This window comes from Pinus tabuliformis, chromosome 5_1, assembly GCF_031772625.1.
Source record: "Pinus tabuliformis cultivar Carrire ecotype Pingquan chromosome 5_1, CPIR1, whole genome shotgun sequence".
NCBI lineage: Eukaryota > Viridiplantae > Streptophyta > Pinopsida > Pinales > Pinaceae > Pinus > Pinus tabuliformis.
In genome coordinates, this window is record NC_142305.1 from 340,749,849 (window position 1) to 340,768,249 (window position 18,401).

The following is an 18,401-nucleotide window of genomic DNA, read 5'->3' on the forward strand; positions in this document are numbered from 1 at the left end:
CTATTTACAATTGTGCATCAATTACATATAAATAATGACTTAACTTAAGCCCAAATATGTTATAACCAAAATATAACAAGGGAGTCTTACTAAGATTATGTTGGATATGTTACAGTTGGAGAGTCTTCCTGCAACGGTAGCAGGGGTCTGGTCTGATGATCCTACCATGCAGTTAGAAGCACCAACTCAATTCAGGAAGCTTCTCTCTGTTGGTAATAGTCTTGAGTATATGTATCTTTATTACCATTTTCTTTTGTCTTTAGGAAATGGCCATCTGAAAAAATATATGTGACAGAAGGCAGTCCTCCAATTCAGGAAGTTATCGCTGTGGGTGTGGTCCCTCGACTTGTAGAGTTTCTTGCAAGGGATGATTTCCCTCAGCTTCAGGTATGATCTGTTTTTCAGTTGAGATTCTAAGTATTGAATTGACATTATATTGTGGTAATCTAATATCGTTTTAATTTGGTCATATTATAGTTTGAGGCAGCCTGGGCATTAACAAATATTGCGTCCGGAACCTCAGAGCATACCAGAGTTGTGATTGATCATGGAGCTGTGCCCAAGTTTGTGCAACTTCTTAGTGTTGCCAGTGATGATGTCAGAGAACAGGTTGCATTTTGGAGACCTTTCCATCCATTTATGTTACTTAGAAATATTTTTGAAATTTGCCATCTCTATGTTCAATGTGCTTTCTTTACAGGTCTAAGGGTTCTTTTGAACTAATTGAGATAGTAATGTTCGTTTCATTGTAAGGACCATGTATTACAAAACGTAATGTCGGTGATGTACATTTATTAAGCTCCATGGTGTGGTTTGCCTCTCACAATTTTAATTTGTTTGATGGACAGTAGGTTTTAGGTTTTGCAGATCTATTGAGGAGTGGTATTTGCAGTCTCTGCTCTAGCCAGGGAACGGACTATTCAATTGACGTGGGTGTTTAGAGGGAAAAAAAAGTTATGGCTGAACTGGAGCATTTGCTGCTAGAAGCAGCTGGTCGAACATCTACCAATGATGGAAAGAAAAACCGAAATCCTGCGAAAGGGAGACTGGAAGATTCTGATTCAGATGATGGCAGTGACTCGAAATACATTGATGACGATGATTCAGATGATGCTTGGACAGCAAATAGGAAGGCTTCTGGGTCAAGAATGCCCCTGAAAAATAGATTTGATTCTGGTGACAAGGATGATGATGACAGGGGTTGTTGTGATGATTCCGATAGCGAATTATCGATAGGAAGTGATTTATACAAAGATGATGAAGATAGGGAGCAGCTTTGAAGATATTAGAAGCATAACAATAAGGAGATCAAAACTTTCCAAGTGGTTTATGGAACCATTCTTTGAGAATATCATTGTGGGCTGCTTTGTAAGAATTGGGATAGGAATGTCCAGGTCAGGACAGAGTACTTACCGTCTTTGCATGGTAAAAAATGTTGATGTGACAGACCCTGATAAACAATACAAGTTTGAGAACCGCACCACATATAAGTATTTGAATTGTTTCTGGGGTAGCAAGAGCAATGCAACAAGATGGCAGATGGCCAGGGTGTCTGATTCACCTCCACTTGAGAAAGAGTTTTCAGATTGGGAACGGGAAGTAGAATGCAGTGGTGGTCGGATGATTAGTCGAGCAGAAGTTGAGGAAAAAATAAATGCGCTAAAAAAGATAAATCAATTTGTGTATTCTGCAGAAACTGTAAAACAAATGTTGCAGGAAAAGAAGTTGGCTTCCAAAAGGCCATCGAATGTGGCTGCTGAAAAGGACAGGGTTAGAAGAGAGATGGAGCTAGTGGAGAGCAGGCATGATTATTCAGAAGTTGAGAGAATTAAAGTGAGATTGAAGGAACTAGAAGTCCTTTCTCTTCAGAGCAAAAGCAAGGGTGCAAAAGCCTTGATGCTAATAGAAATGAATAAGAAAAACAAGGCTGAAAATTTCAAGAACGCTTTTGAGATCAAGCCTCTAAACCTTAATCTTAAAGCAGGTGAAGCAGGGTATGATCCTTTCACTCGGCGTTGGACTCAATCTCAAAATTATTATGATACAAAGGCGAAGGTTGCTGAAGACAACACTGATGCGAACAAAGAGGCAGATGCAGCCAAAGTAGAGGAAGCCATAGCAATAGAAACTGTTGAGGATGATGGAAAGCTTGTCGACACTGATGCTCCTGTATCAGAAGATGCAAGGGTGTATTCTTTGCATGATTTTGAACTTCCAATTTCACTTGCTGGACTGCAGAAGTATGGGGGTGCTCAAGGGGCCCCTTTAGTTTTTATGGCTAGAAAGCAGAAGATTGAGTCAACTTGTGGAGTGCAAGTTCCTAGTAATGATGGAAAGAGGCATCATCTGACATTAACTGTGAATGATTACAAGCGTAGAAGAGGCCTGCTGTTAAAATAAATAATGATATTTTCTCTGCTTGTTGGTTTCCCCATTTAATTTTTATATGAAAGATTCGGAAATTTCCTTTTGGGATTGCCAGAAACATATGCAGAAAAGCCTTAAAGTGAACATTTTTGTAAATTGTTTCAAATTCTATATGTAGTGTGCCAGTATAGGCACTTTAAAACACAACTGCAATAACCTAGTCAACCAAGGATTGTCTTTTAACAGTAGCAACATCATGGATTGTTGGCAGGCATGAAATCAACAATGTGTTAGAAATATAGGCTGTATTTTCTTGACATCTAAAGTTCAAGGGTGTTTTTTTTCCCAACCATTCTGCTAAAAAATGGTATATAATGTTCCAAAAGGATTCCTTTCCTCTAAGTAACACTATTCCACTGTAAGTTATCATGCAGTTGGTGAAACATGGCGTTTTATGTTGTTTGAGATTGATGTTGAGTGATGCCTTTTTCTAAATTATTGTTGAAATATGTATTGTTTTTCATATTCATGTAATAAATGCTATGTTTTATTAATTTCTGTTGTTGTAGTATAGTTTGCTTAAATGCTTTTAGAGTTGTGGTTGTTTTGTTGTGCTTAGTTATTTATTCTTGCTTTCGATTGATTGCAATTCTATCTAATAAGCAACTATCTTTTACATGGTAAAAAAGTTTGGCTGAATCAAGGAAAACATTCGAAAATCTGGAAGAACTTTGGTACAGCCAAATAATTCGGTTCAGTTGGGATTCGTATAGTCAATCTGTTGTTTGTCCAAAACTGAACCAAACCAAATCCAATTTTAACCCAAAAAAATCATCTTCCCAAGAAACCCTAAAGAATTCTTAAGAAAATGCATTTTAACTTTCAAGCCACCAATGAATATGATATTTGCCCATTTCTTCTCCCTGTCCTATCAATGCCTGTCACTACTCCCTCATTTAGGAAATAGCCATGGGAGATTTCAGGAGACTATGTTGCTGTTGATGCCTAGAGAGGTTTGTCTATTCTGTTCATGTGTGAAGTCTCGAGGAGACTGCATTTGTAGTTGGGAAACTGTTACCTGCACCTTAAAGGCCTGCTTAGACCTTCATAAACAAAGTTACACTCAAATGAAGCATGCCAACCGAGCCAACATACTAAATAAGTAGATTCCACTAGGTATTTAGTCATATATTCTCTGTTTGCTATGTGCTTATTTAATTTTTATTTTTCAACTTGAAAGGGTGTACCTAATGTCTGTGCATATCCTTCTTACTTCCAAAGCACCTAGAACAGGTTACATGACCTGCATTATCAAAAGTAGAATCACAACACACGCAAACAAATACATACGCCCACCAAGCACAAGAAAATAGTGTGATGGCTATCAACTTTTAAAAATCAAACTTGTAATAATCTCAATAATAAATCTAATGTTCTTTAGAGAAGACCTGCTACTTTTTGCTGGGTTTCGTACAGTTTATTGTGTATGATAAGGAAATACATTTTCTTGAAGGGATTGCATCAGAAGGCTCAACGAACCTTTGAGCATTTTTGTAGGGGTTTATGTTATCCAATCATTAAAATTTTTGATAAAATTAGTCTGGACTATCCACATACCTATTTTTTTTCAATAAATTTGAAGAAGTTCATGTTTTTGCTTTAATAATATGTATACTCCTGAATTTTCTGAACTGTAGTTCTGTGGGCCAATTGTTTTCTGTATTGTATGGTATCCACATTTGAATTTAGATTCTATCTTGATAACTATCATTTCTTAGTATGTTTTTATGAATATATTGCATTGTAAGTGTTCTTTCTCTTCTTACATTGGACAAGAGAATACGACTGTCTTTGACAATGTGAAGTTGTTGAAGATGCAAAAATTCCCTTGCTTTACATGAGCCAACTTGACCTTCAATAGAAACGTTGCTAAACACAATGAGAAGTTTCATGTTTCTTTAGAGAGCATCCCGAAAGGCTTGTGTAATTCCTGCATTGTTTTGGTTGATGCCTTGCTGAGGAATCATTGAGACTCGTCATGGTTTTGTGGTCCAATCAGAACCTATTCAATACTCACCTTCATTGACTATATTAGTTGGACACAAACCCTGTCAAAACTCTCAAGCCAGTAGGGCTCGGGCACAATGTTAGTTCCTCAATACGGTGATCAAAGTCTGTCTTCAACATTACAATTGTCTTCACGCATCCTTTTTCTAAATAAATCTATATTACATGCGCTTGAAGGACTAGCTTTGAAGTCTCTATTCTCCGGCAATGTTCAGGGCTAAGTTCATGTAGGCAATTCTATGTTGAAATTATACTTGCATACCAGAATCTTATATTGGCAATGTTCAGGGCTAAGTTCATGTAGGCAATTCTATGTTGAAATTATACTTGCATACCGGAATCTTATATTGGCGGAAGACCGTTACTCAAATGTCTGCCAAAAAGAGCACCCATTCTGACACACCACCTATGCAAAGGAAGAAGCCTCACAAGTGTTTGGGCTCCTTTTCTCTATCATGGCTGGGGAAGTAGCCAAGAGTAAATATCTCTGCAGGCATGAAGTCCAATAAAAATAATGTATAAGACATATTTGACAACCAAACAATTGCATCTAAAATGAAAAATATGTTCCCGGCCTTTCAGAAAATGTGGAGTCTAGCAGAATGTGAGGCCAACACTATCATCGAAATTCCAACCAGATATGAATCTTTCAGTATTATGGTATTATGGGACAATAACATCACTGATATATGAACTATATATCAAGCTTTCAATCCCAAAATATAAGTGTTGGATGCTTCACTGCAAAGCCTAGAAACCTTCTTTCAAATGTAACAACTGGATGATGCACAAAAGTTGATGCTAATAGAAGTCCGTATGGAGCGACCAACCCTTAACATGGTGGTGGGCTCTTGTACGAGAAGCCTTCTTTCAAATTTAATAACTGAATGATGCACAGAAGTTGATGCTAAAAGAAGTCAGTATGGAGCGACCAACCCTTAACATGGCGGTGGGCTCTTGTACGAGACTTAGTCAACTCAAATTCACCTCCTACACAAACTTTGATATGGTTCAAGCAAGAAATGCAAGATAGGTTATACCTGAAGGGGAAAGCAGAGGAAATCATGAAGCAATGGATTCACGTAAGGCAAGTACGTGGTCAAAGGCATCAAACAATATTTTTGATGGCTTCAAGTCCATGGTGATCAACTTGGAAGTTCCTCGACTCACTTCTTAGAGGACTCTCAACCAAAATATCCAAAGAAAAATGGACCTGCTTAGTATAAATGCTTTGGAGAATTCTTTACAAGTAGCTTTCGAGTTTGAGGCCAAAGCTTCAGAAGAAAATGTACGAAGCCTCCACCAACTACAGCAAGGTTCTCGAAGCCTTATCTTTTAGAACTGTCTCTATTAGTAACTCAGAGCAGCCTTTAAATCAGGGAAATGATTACACAATAGATAAAATTGGCCAGCACTTATCAAAAATTCCATCCAGCCAGATAGTCGATGCTCAATCCTACTTTATATTTTCTAAGGACAACCAATAACTCCACGAGGATAACATGATCCCTATTTAGCAAATACACTGGCTGCCCGCTCAAATGGCTGGTACCTATAATCATAGCCCTGTGGATAAAAACTGATGACTACGAGTTACATTGGCTCTATATATTGATGACAGTTTCTTTAGCTTTGCCAACAATCATTGTACTCTAGTATAGACTAAATGGACACTGGAATTTCCATTATCCAGAAGATGGAATCTTACCCAAGGCATTCACAAAAGTTGTTGCCAACCCACAACTGGTTGAAAATAATCTCCATCATCATAATAAACTTTATGCCCATAATATGCACAAATGGTAACACATGATACATCTCCCAAACCAATGGAGTCCAACTAAAGTCTAATCTGAGATCCTCCATTCTCAACACTTTATACATAAAAAAACTTGTATGTAATCGGCCTCTCTTTGCACTTTTTGGGGCAATTGCTAGTTATATTAAGTTACTTGAAAAATTGGTCTCCTACAATGTATTTTAGGTATCAGAGGATGGAAACGGTTATTTCCATTGATTGAGGAATCATTTAGGCAATTTCAGTCTTGTAGAAAAGATTTGTGTTGGTTCAGCCTAGGCTCGAAACTTTTTCGTTGTCATCTAATTAATCAATGCATTAGGTTGACCATAACAAAATATCCATTTTCAGAATACACATTATCGTCCACCCTTGCTTTCAACAATGCCCATTCACATGTCGCTATTCTTCCCCACTCTATGCCTTACCACTCTATGCCTTACGGCGTTTCCTTTGCAACATAAGGTGCAAATGCTAGTTAATAATGCCTTAGACAAAATAAATGTAATATCCACCACGCCATCAGTCAAACGCGTATTCACTACCGGTCTGCCATATTGCTCTGTTGCTTAGCTCATGTCTTCAGACAAAATAAATGTAACATCGGCTAGTCCATCAGTCAAACGCGTATTCACTAGCTAGCTCTGCACGACGAAGCAAGAGTACTGGGTTAAAATAAGTATTTCATTACAGGGTAGTTTACAAATTTACAAATTAATTTAGAAACTAATGGAAATTTTAGTAAGATTGTGATAAAATTTGGTAGGAATTTTTGAAAATTTAAAATTGTAGTAGTTAAAATTCATGATTTTAGATGCAATAGAAATTTTTGATAGTGATTAATTTATTTTGGCTATTAAAAAACTATTAAACATTACACCTTTCTAATTTTTTGAAATTTTTTTAATAGCAACATATTTCTGCCATCCAAAAAAAATTGTGGTGTCATTTTATTGGCATTCACAGAAACAGAGCAATTGCACCCCTGGAAGTGGAGATGGGCGCAGAGGGCTTTGAACGTCTCTCGGAGCTTAACTTACCATTTTACTGTCATATTTTCATTTAAACTTAAAATTATTCTCGTATTTTCATATAAACTTAAAAAACATGCACACAAACATATGCTTGTATTGTCCCCAATATCTATTAGTACGTAAAACTCCTTCAATTAATTTGCCCGAAAGAGGATGGCTAGCAAATTCAATTAACCTGCATTGCTTGTGGACAACGCACGACATGAAAATCTCCAGCCATTGCCGTCAACGATAGCAGTGAAACCATCCAATCTCCCATTTAATTTACTCAATTTAGGAGAATTATGCGTCCCAAGTCCCAAGTCAGCGCAACAATATACGCGTAGTATATATCAATTCTGTACACCAGCAACCATCAGAAGCGGGCGGCAATCTGTGTCTCCCTCGTTCAACACTAGGAGTACTGCCTAATGTACTTTTGAAGTAATAACCACTTGAAATCGGGTGATATTCTCGCATCACCTCGGCTTCGTTTCTTCTGCGTTACTCTTGGACAAACAGAATTGGTACAGATGCGAATGTGTTAGAATTGCAGTCCTTCAAATGTCTGGCCGAATTGCCAATTTGCAGGAGCAACGTTATAGGAAGTGATGGTTCTCCCATCGCTGGTGCTGACCTGGAAGGACAGAGTCTGCCCATTCAAATAGGAGTTGCTCTGCCAATTCTGTCCCCAGTTGCGGGACATTGCTTGCCAACCAGTGTTGGAACCTTTGATGGAAACCGCCTCCACATCGCCTGCACCTCCTACGTTGGTAATGAGCACCAAATTGAAGTAGGAGTGTCCATTAATCGTGAATCGAACTCCTCCTTTCCTCATGCATGGTACTCTGCACACATAAATATTAACCTTGCTGCTCAGAATTTCATCCCAATTGAAGTCAAGTTGCGAATAAAATTATCAGGATTGAAGAAGAGGAAAATAGCGTTGGCACGCTAATTACAATAATAATTAATTACCTTCTGAAAATGATTGGAACAATGCCACTTCTGTAAATGGCAATCTGTTGAAAAGCAGGTTGAGCCATGTCGAAGTGTTGGAGAGGTGGATTGCACCATCCTCCATTGTCGTTGGGAAGAGCAGAGTTAGGGGGGCAGAGGTTAGTAGCAGTAACTATCACAGTGCCCGGTAGACACCACTGAGGGTCGGACTGCTGGTTGCATTTCATTTGGTAGCAGGCTCCGCAAGTAGCTCCATTGTTGAAAAGCGCCGTGCTCAGAGCTACAGTGTTCGTTCCATATCCTTGGCTATACAAATTACCGTATCCGCACGCACCGCCTGTAAATTAATTTCACCATCGATTTGCTTAGCTAACATATGGTATCAAATTTATGAATCTAAATCTGAAACTGCAAAGCGATTATTTTTAGGAGTAGTCTACGGAGGCAGTAGAATGGCCCCTTTTCCGGCACCGGCCGGAAAATCGTCCGGCTCCGGCTGCCGGAAATCTCTCCCTCTTCCGCCACCATCTCTCAGCCCGTTCTCCGCCACCCTCCCGGTCCGAACTGACATTCCCTGACATTCCTTACCGATCGCCTGACATCCCTGACCGATCGGGGAGTAATTACTACAGAAGGTAATGAGCTGGAATTCATGCGCGAAGTAATTCCCATTCCCTCCATTCGAATTCAACACCCGCGCGCGCCCATTCAAGCGCTCTGGTTTTGTGGTTTCGCTGTGCTCCCCTACCCTTACTCTCGTTTCGCTCTGGTTTTTGTGGTTTCGTTGTCCTCTGATCCTCTGCGAACTCCTTCGGGAAGCTCTGCATGATCCCCTGAGGTGGAGTTATGATGCCCTCGGCAGGTATGACGTTAACCTGCAATTGTGCTTTCTATTCTTAAGTGCCTTTTTTGAAGACCAGATCATCTGGATCAATCAAGCAATTGGGCTGTGTATAGGCCAAGGGCTAGTTGCAAGAAAGAATGTGCAAGATGAGCGTAGCTACGACCCATTTGAGGTGGGGAAAATTTACATCAACCTTTCCCACATTGAGAGACGTGGGTGGGTCGGTGGTGTATTTCAGGGTGCACGACGTCCTGCGTGATTTGGCAATACAAATCGCTGAGCGGGAAGAAAACTTCTACTGCCGGGCAGGTAAGGGTTTGGCAGCCTTAACTGAAGATGAATGTTCAGGGCGCTCTCACGTGTTTTTAGACTACAACAAATTGACATTGCTTCCGGAGTCGTTGCGAGCTCCCGAAATGTCCTCGTTAACCTTGGCTGGAAATGCAAATCTCAGAGAAATTCCAAGGAAATTGATTAGGAGTATGGTCTCCCTTAAGGTTTTGAATTTGAATGGGACGTCCGTCCGGTCATTGCCGGAGAGTGTGGGGTGTTTGAAACAGTTGGTATACCTCGCGTTGGTAGGGGTTCCGATTGCAAGTCTGCCTGCATCACTTACAGATCTTGTAAGCCTTGAAGTCCTCCTACTTAATGGGTCTAAAATCACAGAATTGCCGTCGGACATTCACAGGCTAAGATCCCCAAGGGTTTTAGGGCTTCAGGGTTGTGAAGATTTACAATCTCTGCCTTGGAGTATGTCTCTGCTTACTTCTTTGCAATACTTAATAATGGATGGTTGCAGTCGGGTGTGGACAAAACGCGGCCAGAGAAGTCGTCCTCAAACGGTGGCTTCTATCGATGATTTGCGCACTCTGACACAACTGAAGAAGTTATGTCTGGATAACAATGGACAATGGGGAGTATGGATAAAATAGAGACGCTCAAATTGAGATTCACAGGGATCGCAAATTTACCAAATGACTTATTCAGTGTGTCGAAGATGAGAAGTCTTTTGCTAAAATGTTCGTGTGTGGTTAAAATGGAGAGTAGGTTTTATAAATTTCAGAATTGAAGCTCACTTAAATTGGAGGGATGTAATAAGTTGGAAGAACTTCCAGATTTACATAACCTTCCGAATTTAAAAAAATCAGAAATCATAAACTGTTTTAAATTGAAAACAATTCCGGAAAAGTTCGGTAAAAAAGGATCATTTCCTTTATTGGAAAGATTTTCAATAGTTTTACTAAAAAATTTAGAAGAATTACCAGTGATAGAAGAAGGTGCAATGCCTTCCCTTCAAATATTCACTGTGATGTTATGTGAATCATTGAGGAGGTTGCCAGGAAGTTATTTGAATATCAGAAAACTTCAAAAAATAAGACTATGGGGTTGTTCAATGGTGATAGAAAATTTAAAGGAAATGAGAAAAGAAAATAAAACAATAGTAGTAACAAAGTCTACAACAGATGTAATAAGCATTTTAGAAAAATGGAGTCGAGCAGAAAATCTAAGGGAACATTATTTTTATGGTGAGTTTTGGTGCAATGAGTTTTCTCTATTCTTACAAGAGATTGGGGAGAGGACTGGCTTCATGTGCACTGGAACTTTAGGATTATGTAATTTTTATATGGAGTCACTTTAGACTTCCAAATTTCTGTAATATATATGTATTATCATTTACCTTATTTCCATATTTCTTCTTCAAGTGTGTTAGATGTGTTTATGTAATTTTTATATGGAGTCATTTTAGACTTCCAAATTTCTATAATATATGTATTATCATGTACCTTCCATATTTCTTCTTAAAGTGTGTTATCTGTGTTTAAAATAATGCTACTAAGTTGTTGAACATATCTTATTTTAAACTCCAAAGTAGTAGTTGGTAATGAGTACATTAGTATTAATCAATAACTTTACAATAATCTGAATTTTACTTAAATAACATTGAAAATTTAAAATATTTGTTTTTATTTAAAAATGTTAAATATAATTTTATTTTTAGTAAATAATTTAAAAACATAGATATTATTTTAATATTAATATTTTTCATTAAATAACATACACATGCAAACACTTCAAGAAACTATTTCACATTACTAATTAAAAATAAATAAATTAAATTCATTTAATAAAAAATTACATTCCTTACCTCTCACAATTATTATACACATGCAAACACTTTAATAAACTATTTCACATAGCTAATTAAAAACATATAAATTAAATTCATTTATAAAGAGAGTTACCTCTCACAATTATTAAACATTTTTCAGCTAGGAATACTCTCCCATATTTATAATGTATGTTCCATCAACTTAAATGCAATTCATTCAAAATGAAATTTCATTTGATAAGATAAAATTTCACAAAAAAAATATTTATGTTATGAGAAATATTGTAGTATTTAGAAAATAATAATAATAATATAAAGTTGATTCAATTAAATGAATAATGAGAATAAAAAGTAATAGGGGAGGCCAGAGAAATAGTGACAAAATTCGTTTGGGGATTAGGGAGGACTACAAACAATTAAGTCGAAACTCTTGCATTATGGTAGGGTCTCAAGATAACATTGTCCTATGGGATTCGACAACTTGCTATCTTTGGGGATTCACAAGTAACAATTCAACAAATTTGTTATTCAAAGAACCCATCAGGGGAAGACCGACTCCCTCTAGATGATAGAATTAGAATGCAATTAAATAAATTTGAGACAACCAATTTATTCGATGTCAAAAGAGGAAACAACAAAATCGCTGATGATCAAGCCAATATAGGAGCAACCTTGGAGGAGGGGACCCTCTCCCTTGATGAAGGTATCACCCATACATGTCATGTCCCATGAATCCAAAAATTAATTGGATGAGAAAACGACAAGCTCAGAACCTTATGGAACTAATACAATAATTAAATTCTAAGCTTATGATAAGACAACCACGATGTGTGTCGTGCAAGCTCCAGCGTTAGGATGAAGCATCCAAATGGTTAGGTAGCATGTCAAATTTCATGTGGGAGGATAGGTGGGAATCAAGCTTGGTTCACATTAAATTACTTACAATTGAATTGATCGCCAACGTCATTACCACTCCAATTCTCTCTGGTACAAATGAACTTGGAAGTAGGGCAAAGGATTTGTTGTAGGGATTTGTTGGTTGTTTGATGCAGTTGTTGATCAAAGACATTAAATTTGAAGAGATGGTGTTAGGAGACCAAGGAGCCAAGAAGGCATGGTATTTAAGAGGTATACCCCTTGCTTCTTATGCATTTTTTCCAGTTAAATTCTCAGTGTTCATAAAACGACCACTCCAACCGTTGAGAGAAGTGGAAATAATGGCAAGGGATTTTTGTTTAGTTCATTGGAGGAAATCATGAATTTAATTTCGAAGCTCACAGAACAAGTTAATCAATACTCTAAATTTAATCAATAAAATATTTGTTTTTATTGAAGTAAAATTTAGAGTATTGTAAAGTTATTGATTAATACTAATGTACTCAATTACCAACTACTACTTTGGATTGTAAAATAAGATATGTTGAACAACTTGAAATTTAGTAGCATTATTTTAAACACAGATAACACACTTTAAGAAGAAATATGAAAGTAAGGTACATGATAATACATAACATTCATCAAGATTAATTTGTCTAGTCTCTAACTTCCTTGTCCATGCCTTCATCTGCGACGAGTTCAACCTCATCTTCTTTGTTCTCCTGAGCAACAGGGTCTTCTATTCGCTAATCCTAGCGTCCATTGTCCTTGTACACTTCATTAGTTCTTAGCGGGCGGTCACACAAGTCGTAGACTTCCTTTAAAACTCTGACAACTGCCAACTCAACTTTGACCTCAATACTTTCCACCTTGACTTTTAACATGTCCATCTTCCTCATGAGCGTGGTCACCATAACTAGGAGGCATTCCATTTCCCTCTGCAGCTCCTCTAATTGGTGGGTTATTAAAGCAAAATGTGAATGGGATTCCAAGGTAACTTGTTCTGTGAGCTTCGAAATTAAATTCATGATTGCCTCCAATGAACTAAACAAAAATCCCTTGCCATTATTTCCACTTCTCTCAACGGTTGGAGTGGTCGTTTTACGAACACTGAGAATTTAACTAGAAACAATGCATAAGAGGCAAGGGGTATACCTCTTAAATACCATGCCTTCTTGGCTCCTTGGTCTCCTAACACCATCTCTTCAAATTTAATGTCTTTGATCAACAACTGCATCAAACAACCAACAAATCCCTACAACAAATCCTTTGCCCTGCTTCCAAGTTCATTTGTACCAGAGAGAATTGGAGTGGTAATGACGTTGGCGATCAATTCAGTTGTAAGTAATTTAATGTGAACCAAGCTTGATTCCCACCTATCCTCCCAGATGAAATTTGACATGCTACCTAACCATTTGGATGCTTCATCCTAACGCTGGAGCTTGCACGACACACATCGTGGTTGTCTTATCATAAGCTTAGAATTTAATTATTGTATTAGTTCCATAAGGTTCTGAGCTTGTCATTATCTCATCCAATTAATTTTTGGATTCATGGGACATGACATGTATGGGTGATACCTTCATCAAGGGAGAGGGTCCCTCCTCCAAGGTTGCTCCTATATTGGCTTGATCATCAGCGATTTTGTTGTTTCCTCTTTTGACATCGAATAAATTGGTTGTCTCAAATTTATTTAATTGCATTCTAATTCTATCATCTAGAGGAAGTCGGTCTTCCCCCGATGGGTTCTTTGAATAACAAATTTGTTGAATTGTTGCTTGTGAATCCCCAAAGATAGCAAGTTGTCGAATCCCATAGGACAATGTTATCTTGAGACCCTACCATAATGCAAGAGTTTCGACTTAAATGTTTGTAGTCCTCCCTAATCCCCAAACGAATTTTGTCACTATTTCTCTGGCCTCCCCTATTACTTTTTATTCTCATTATTCATTTAATTGAATCAACTTTATATTATTATTATTATTTTCTAAATACTACAATATTTCTCATAACATAAATATTTTTTTGTAAAATTTTATCTTATCAAATGAAATTTCATTTTGAATGAATTGCATTTAAGTTGATGGAACATACATTATAAATATGGGAGAGTATTCCTAGTTGAATAAGGTTTAATAATTGTGAGAGGTAACTCTCTTTATAAATGAATTTAATTTATATGTTTTTAATTAGCTATGTGAAATAGTTTATTAAAGTGTTTGGGCATGTATAATAATTGTGAGAGGTAAGGAATGTATTTTTTTATTAAATGAATTTAATTTATTTATTTTTAATTAGTTATGTGAAATAGTTTATTGAAGTGTTTGCATGTGTATGTTATTTAATGAAAAATATTAATATTAAAATAATATTTATGTTTTTAAATTATTTACTAAAAATAAAATTATATTTTTCATTTTTAAATAAAAACAAATATTTTAAATTTTCAATGTTATTTAAGTAAAATTCAGATTATTGTAAAGTTATTGATTAATACTAATGTACTCATTACCAACTACTACTTTGGAGTTTAAAATAAGATATTTTCAACAACTTAGTAGCATTATTTTAAACACAGATAACACACTTTAAGAAGAAATATGGAAGTAAGGTACATGATAATACATATATTATAGAAATTTGGAAGTCTAAAATGACTCCATATAAAAATTACATAAACACATCTAACACACTTTAAGAAGAAATATGGAAATAAGGTAAATGATAATACATATATATTACAGAAATTTGGAAGTCTAAAGTGACTCCATATAAAAATTACATAATCCTAAAGTTCCAGTGCACATGTAGCCAGTCCTCTCCCCAATCTCTTGTAAGAATAGAGAAAACTCATTGCACCAAAACTCACCATAAAAATAATGTTCCCTTAGATTTTCTGCTCGGCTCCATTTTTCTAAGATGCTTATTACATCTGTTGTAGACTTTGTTACTACTATTGTTTTATTTTATTTTCTCATTTTCTTTAAATTTTCTATCACCATTGAACAACCCCATAGTCTTATTTTTTGAAGTTTTCTGATATTCAAATAACTTTCTGGCAACCTCCTCAATGCTTCACATAACATCACAGTGAATATTTGAAGGGAAGGCATTGCACCTTCTTCTATCACTGGTAATTCTTCTAAATTTTTTAAGTAAAACTATTGAAAATCTTTCCAATAAAGGAAATGATCCTTTTTTACCAAACTTTTCCGGAATTTTTTTCAATTTAAAACAGTTTATGATTTCTAATTTTTTTAAATTCGGAAGGTTATGTAAATCTGGAAGTTCTTCCAACTTATTACATCCCTCCAATTTAAGTGAGCTTAAATTCTGAAATTTATAAAACCTACTCTCCATTTTAACCACACACGGACATTTTAGCAAAAGCCTTCTCATCTTCGACACACTGAATAAGTCATTTGGTAAATTTGCGATCCCTGTGAATCTCAATTTGAGCGTCTCTATTTTATCCATACTCCCCATTGTTCCCTCGCTTATGAATTCTCCATTGTTATCCAGACATAACTTCTTCAGTTGTGTCAGAGTGCGCAAATCATCGATAGAAGCCACCGTTTGAGGACGACTTCTCTGGCCGCGTTTTGTCCACACCCGACTGCAACCATCCATTATTAAGTATTGCAAAGAAGTAAGCAGAGACATACTCCAAGGCAGAGATTGTAAATCTTCACAACGCTCAAGCCCTAAAACCCTTAGGGATCTTAGCCTGTGAATGTCCGACGGCAATTCTGTGATTTTAGACCCACTAAGTAGGAGGACTTCCAGGCTTACAAGATCTGTAAGTGATGCAGGCAGCCTAGCAATCGGAACCCCTACCAACGCGAGGTATACCAACTGTTTCAAACACCCCACACTCTCCGGCAATGACCGGACGGACGTCCCATTCAAATTCAAAATCTTAAGGGAGACCATACTCCTAATCAATTTTCTTGGAATTTCTCTGAGATTTGCATTTCCAGCCAAGGTTAACGAGGACATTTCGGGAGCTCGCAACGACTCCGGAAGCAATGTCAATTTGTTGTAGTCTAAAAACACGTGAGAGCGCCCTGAACATTCATCTTCAGTTAAGGCTGCCAAACCCTTACCTGCCCGGCAGTAGAAGTTTTCTTCCCGCTCAGCGATTTGTATTGCCAAATCACGCAGGACGTCGTGCACCCTGAAATACACCACGGACCCATCCACGTCTCTCAATGTGGGTTCGATCAAGCAACGATCCGCTAAAAGGTTGATGTAAATTTTCCCCACCTCAAATGGGTCGTAGCTACGCTCATCTTGCACATTCTTTCTTGCAACTAGCCCTTCGCCTATACAGCCCAATTGCTTGATTGATCCAGATGATCTGGTCTTCAAAAAAGGCACTTAAGAATAGAAAGCACAATTGCAGGTTAACGTCATACCTGCCGAGGGCATCATAACTCCACCTCAGGGGATCATGCAGAGCTTCCCGAAGGAGTTCGCAGAGGATCAGAGCACAGCGAAACCACAAAAACCAGAGCGAAACCAGAGTAAGGGTAGGGGAGCACAGCGAAACCACAAAACCAGAGCGCTTGAATGGGCGCGGGTGTTGAATTCGAATGGAGGGAATTACTTCGCGCATGAATTCCAGCTCATTACCTTCTGCAGGAATTACTCCCCGATCGGTCAGGGATGTCAGGCGATCGGTCAGGAATGTTAGGGAATGTCAGTTCGGACCTGGAGGGTGGCGGAGAACTGGCTGAGAGATGGTGGCGGAAGAGGGAGAGATTTCCGGCTGCCGGAGCCAGATGATTTTCCGGCCGGTGCCGGAAAAGGGGCCATTCTACTGCCTCCATAGACTACTCCTTATTTTTAAGCTTATATCTATGCCCAGCCAAACATCCATAAAACTGGAATTTTGTCGAACTGTGAACTTACCCATTGTGCCGGACGCATCGCTGCCACCGTAAAACGTAGCATGTGCGGATTGCCAGCCATAATCTAGTGCATAAGTTGTACCAGCTATCCACAACAAACCGAAAATTGTGGTTAGTTTTACAGGCGCCATTTCACGATGAAATAAATGGTCGCTAAGGATAAGTAGACCTCCCCTTAATCAATATCTACCGTTGGAATCAATTCCAATAGAAATCAGAACTGATATCTGAATCGATATTTGATTGGTGGACTCTGAGATGTCTCCATATATAGAATAGGGAGGTGGATAAGCTATCGAATTTTTCTTCCGCGAAGGGCGGCGCCTACCCCAACTTACATTGTTTACTTTTAGAGTAGTTGGCCACACATGCACAGCACTTCAAAGAAACGGTGGCCGCGTTCATTTCCCGCGATGGGGCCACCCGCGCATGGGATCCTGGAATCGGGTGAATTTTGCGGTGATGGAGGAGCCGCTTCTTATTTTCAAGGTTTTGAACATATTATGACAGACACTCTTGTAAAGGCGGGAGGGCAAGCATTAAGGTCATATTTGTATACTTTCGCGACTGATTACATTGATAACGAAGCCCATGTGGTTGAATTTACTTCTTCGTATATTCGCTTGCAGGGATCAAAATTGAACACATCATAGCCCTTCAAAGGGTCTCTGGCACGTCAGAGAAGTAGGGAGAAAATTTTACCAGTCAAAAAAAATTTAAAAATTGATTTTTGTCATTTAAAAAAAAAATTGGAATAATATCTCAAAATTTTTTAAGAAGTGCTGTCAAATTGTCAACTTTTTTTTTTAAATTTCATTGTTTCTGAAATTAGAATTTTAGGAATGTTGAATTTGTAAATTTCTTTTCATGTTAAAACTTAAATCCCATTTCAGAAACTCCCATTTCAAAAACAACAGTTTCCTTTTGAGTTGTTTTTTCTAATTGTGCATATGATGTAAGTTCTTATTAATTATTATGTCACAATTACCTTTTGATACCATTACATTTGGCAGTTTCTGAGTTGCTCCCATTTAAAAAACAACAGTGTCTTTTTGAGTTGTTTTTTCTAATTGTGCATATGATGGAAGTTCTTATTAATTATTATGTCACAATTACCCTTTGATACCATTACATTTGGTAGTTTCAATTGAGAGCGACTAGATGTCAATATGGGCCATGTATTAGGTATGTAATTTCATTGGGTTGTGCCTGAAGGTTGCCCAAAGCAAGGTTTAACGACAATTTAAGCTGGAGATGAGCATAGATTCATCATTCAGCAAACGCATGTCAAGCAAGGTTTAAGCACGATTTATGCTTTGAGAGGAGCGCATTCAACATGCTTCCTAACATACTGGATTTGATTTGTTTGCAGATTCCCAATTCCTGGTATGTTTTCATGTTAAAAAAAGAGATACCAAAAACATATACACCTTTATACACTCTTTTGTTGAAT

At 37.5% G+C, this 18,401-nt stretch overlaps 2 protein-coding genes across 5 annotated transcripts; one reads left to right on the forward strand and one right to left on the reverse strand.

Moving 5' to 3' along the window:
• The first annotated feature begins 17 nt into the window (after positions 1-17).
• LOC149164837 (importin subunit alpha-2-like) lies at positions 18-2,704 on the forward strand. Of its 4 annotated transcripts, XM_089432187.1 has the most exons (4): positions 18-212; positions 296-387; positions 478-609; positions 868-1,335. In XM_089432187.1, the coding sequence occupies exons 1-4, from the start codon at positions 98-100 to the stop codon at positions 874-876; spliced, it is 348 nt and encodes a 115-aa protein (XP_089288313.1). In that variant the 5' UTR covers positions 18-97; the 3' UTR covers positions 877-1,335. The 4 variants fall into 4 exon arrangements, with proteins under 4 accessions (XP_089288313.1, XP_089288312.1, XP_089288310.1 ...); XM_089432186.1 differs by having other exon boundaries at positions 76-387; positions 859-2,704; XM_089432185.1 differs by having other exon boundaries at positions 115-212; positions 316-387; positions 478-2,704.
• A 4,666-nt stretch (positions 2,705-7,370) lies between these two features.
• On the reverse strand, positions 7,371-17,171 carry LOC149164838 (expansin-A8-like). The gene is made up of 3 exons (XM_089431003.1): positions 16,950-17,171; positions 8,224-8,542; positions 7,371-8,093 (listed from the first exon to the last, which is right to left on the reverse strand). Exons 1-3 carry the CDS (start codon positions 17,077-17,079, stop codon positions 7,790-7,792), a joined length of 753 nt encoding a protein of 250 aa, XP_089287129.1. The 5' UTR covers positions 17,080-17,171; the 3' UTR covers positions 7,371-7,789.
• Positions 17,172-18,401: the final 1,230 nt, after the last annotated feature.

Coding starts and splice junctions, on each gene's coding strand:
- LOC149164837 (XM_089432184.1), top strand. CDS start 1,255: ATGATGAAGATAGGGAGCAGCTTTGAAGATATTAGAAGCATAACAATA.
- LOC149164838 (XM_089431003.1), bottom strand. CDS start 17,079: ATGGCGCCTGTAAAACTAACCACAATTTTCGGTTTGTTGTGGATAGCT. Junction 8,543..16,949: donor CGATGCGTCCGGCACAATGG/GTAAGTTCACAG, acceptor ATTAATTTACAG/GCGGTGCGTGCGGATACGGT. Junction 8,094..8,223: donor GTTCCAATCATTTTCAGAAG/GTAATTAATTAT, acceptor TTATGTGTGCAG/AGTACCATGCATGAGGAAAG.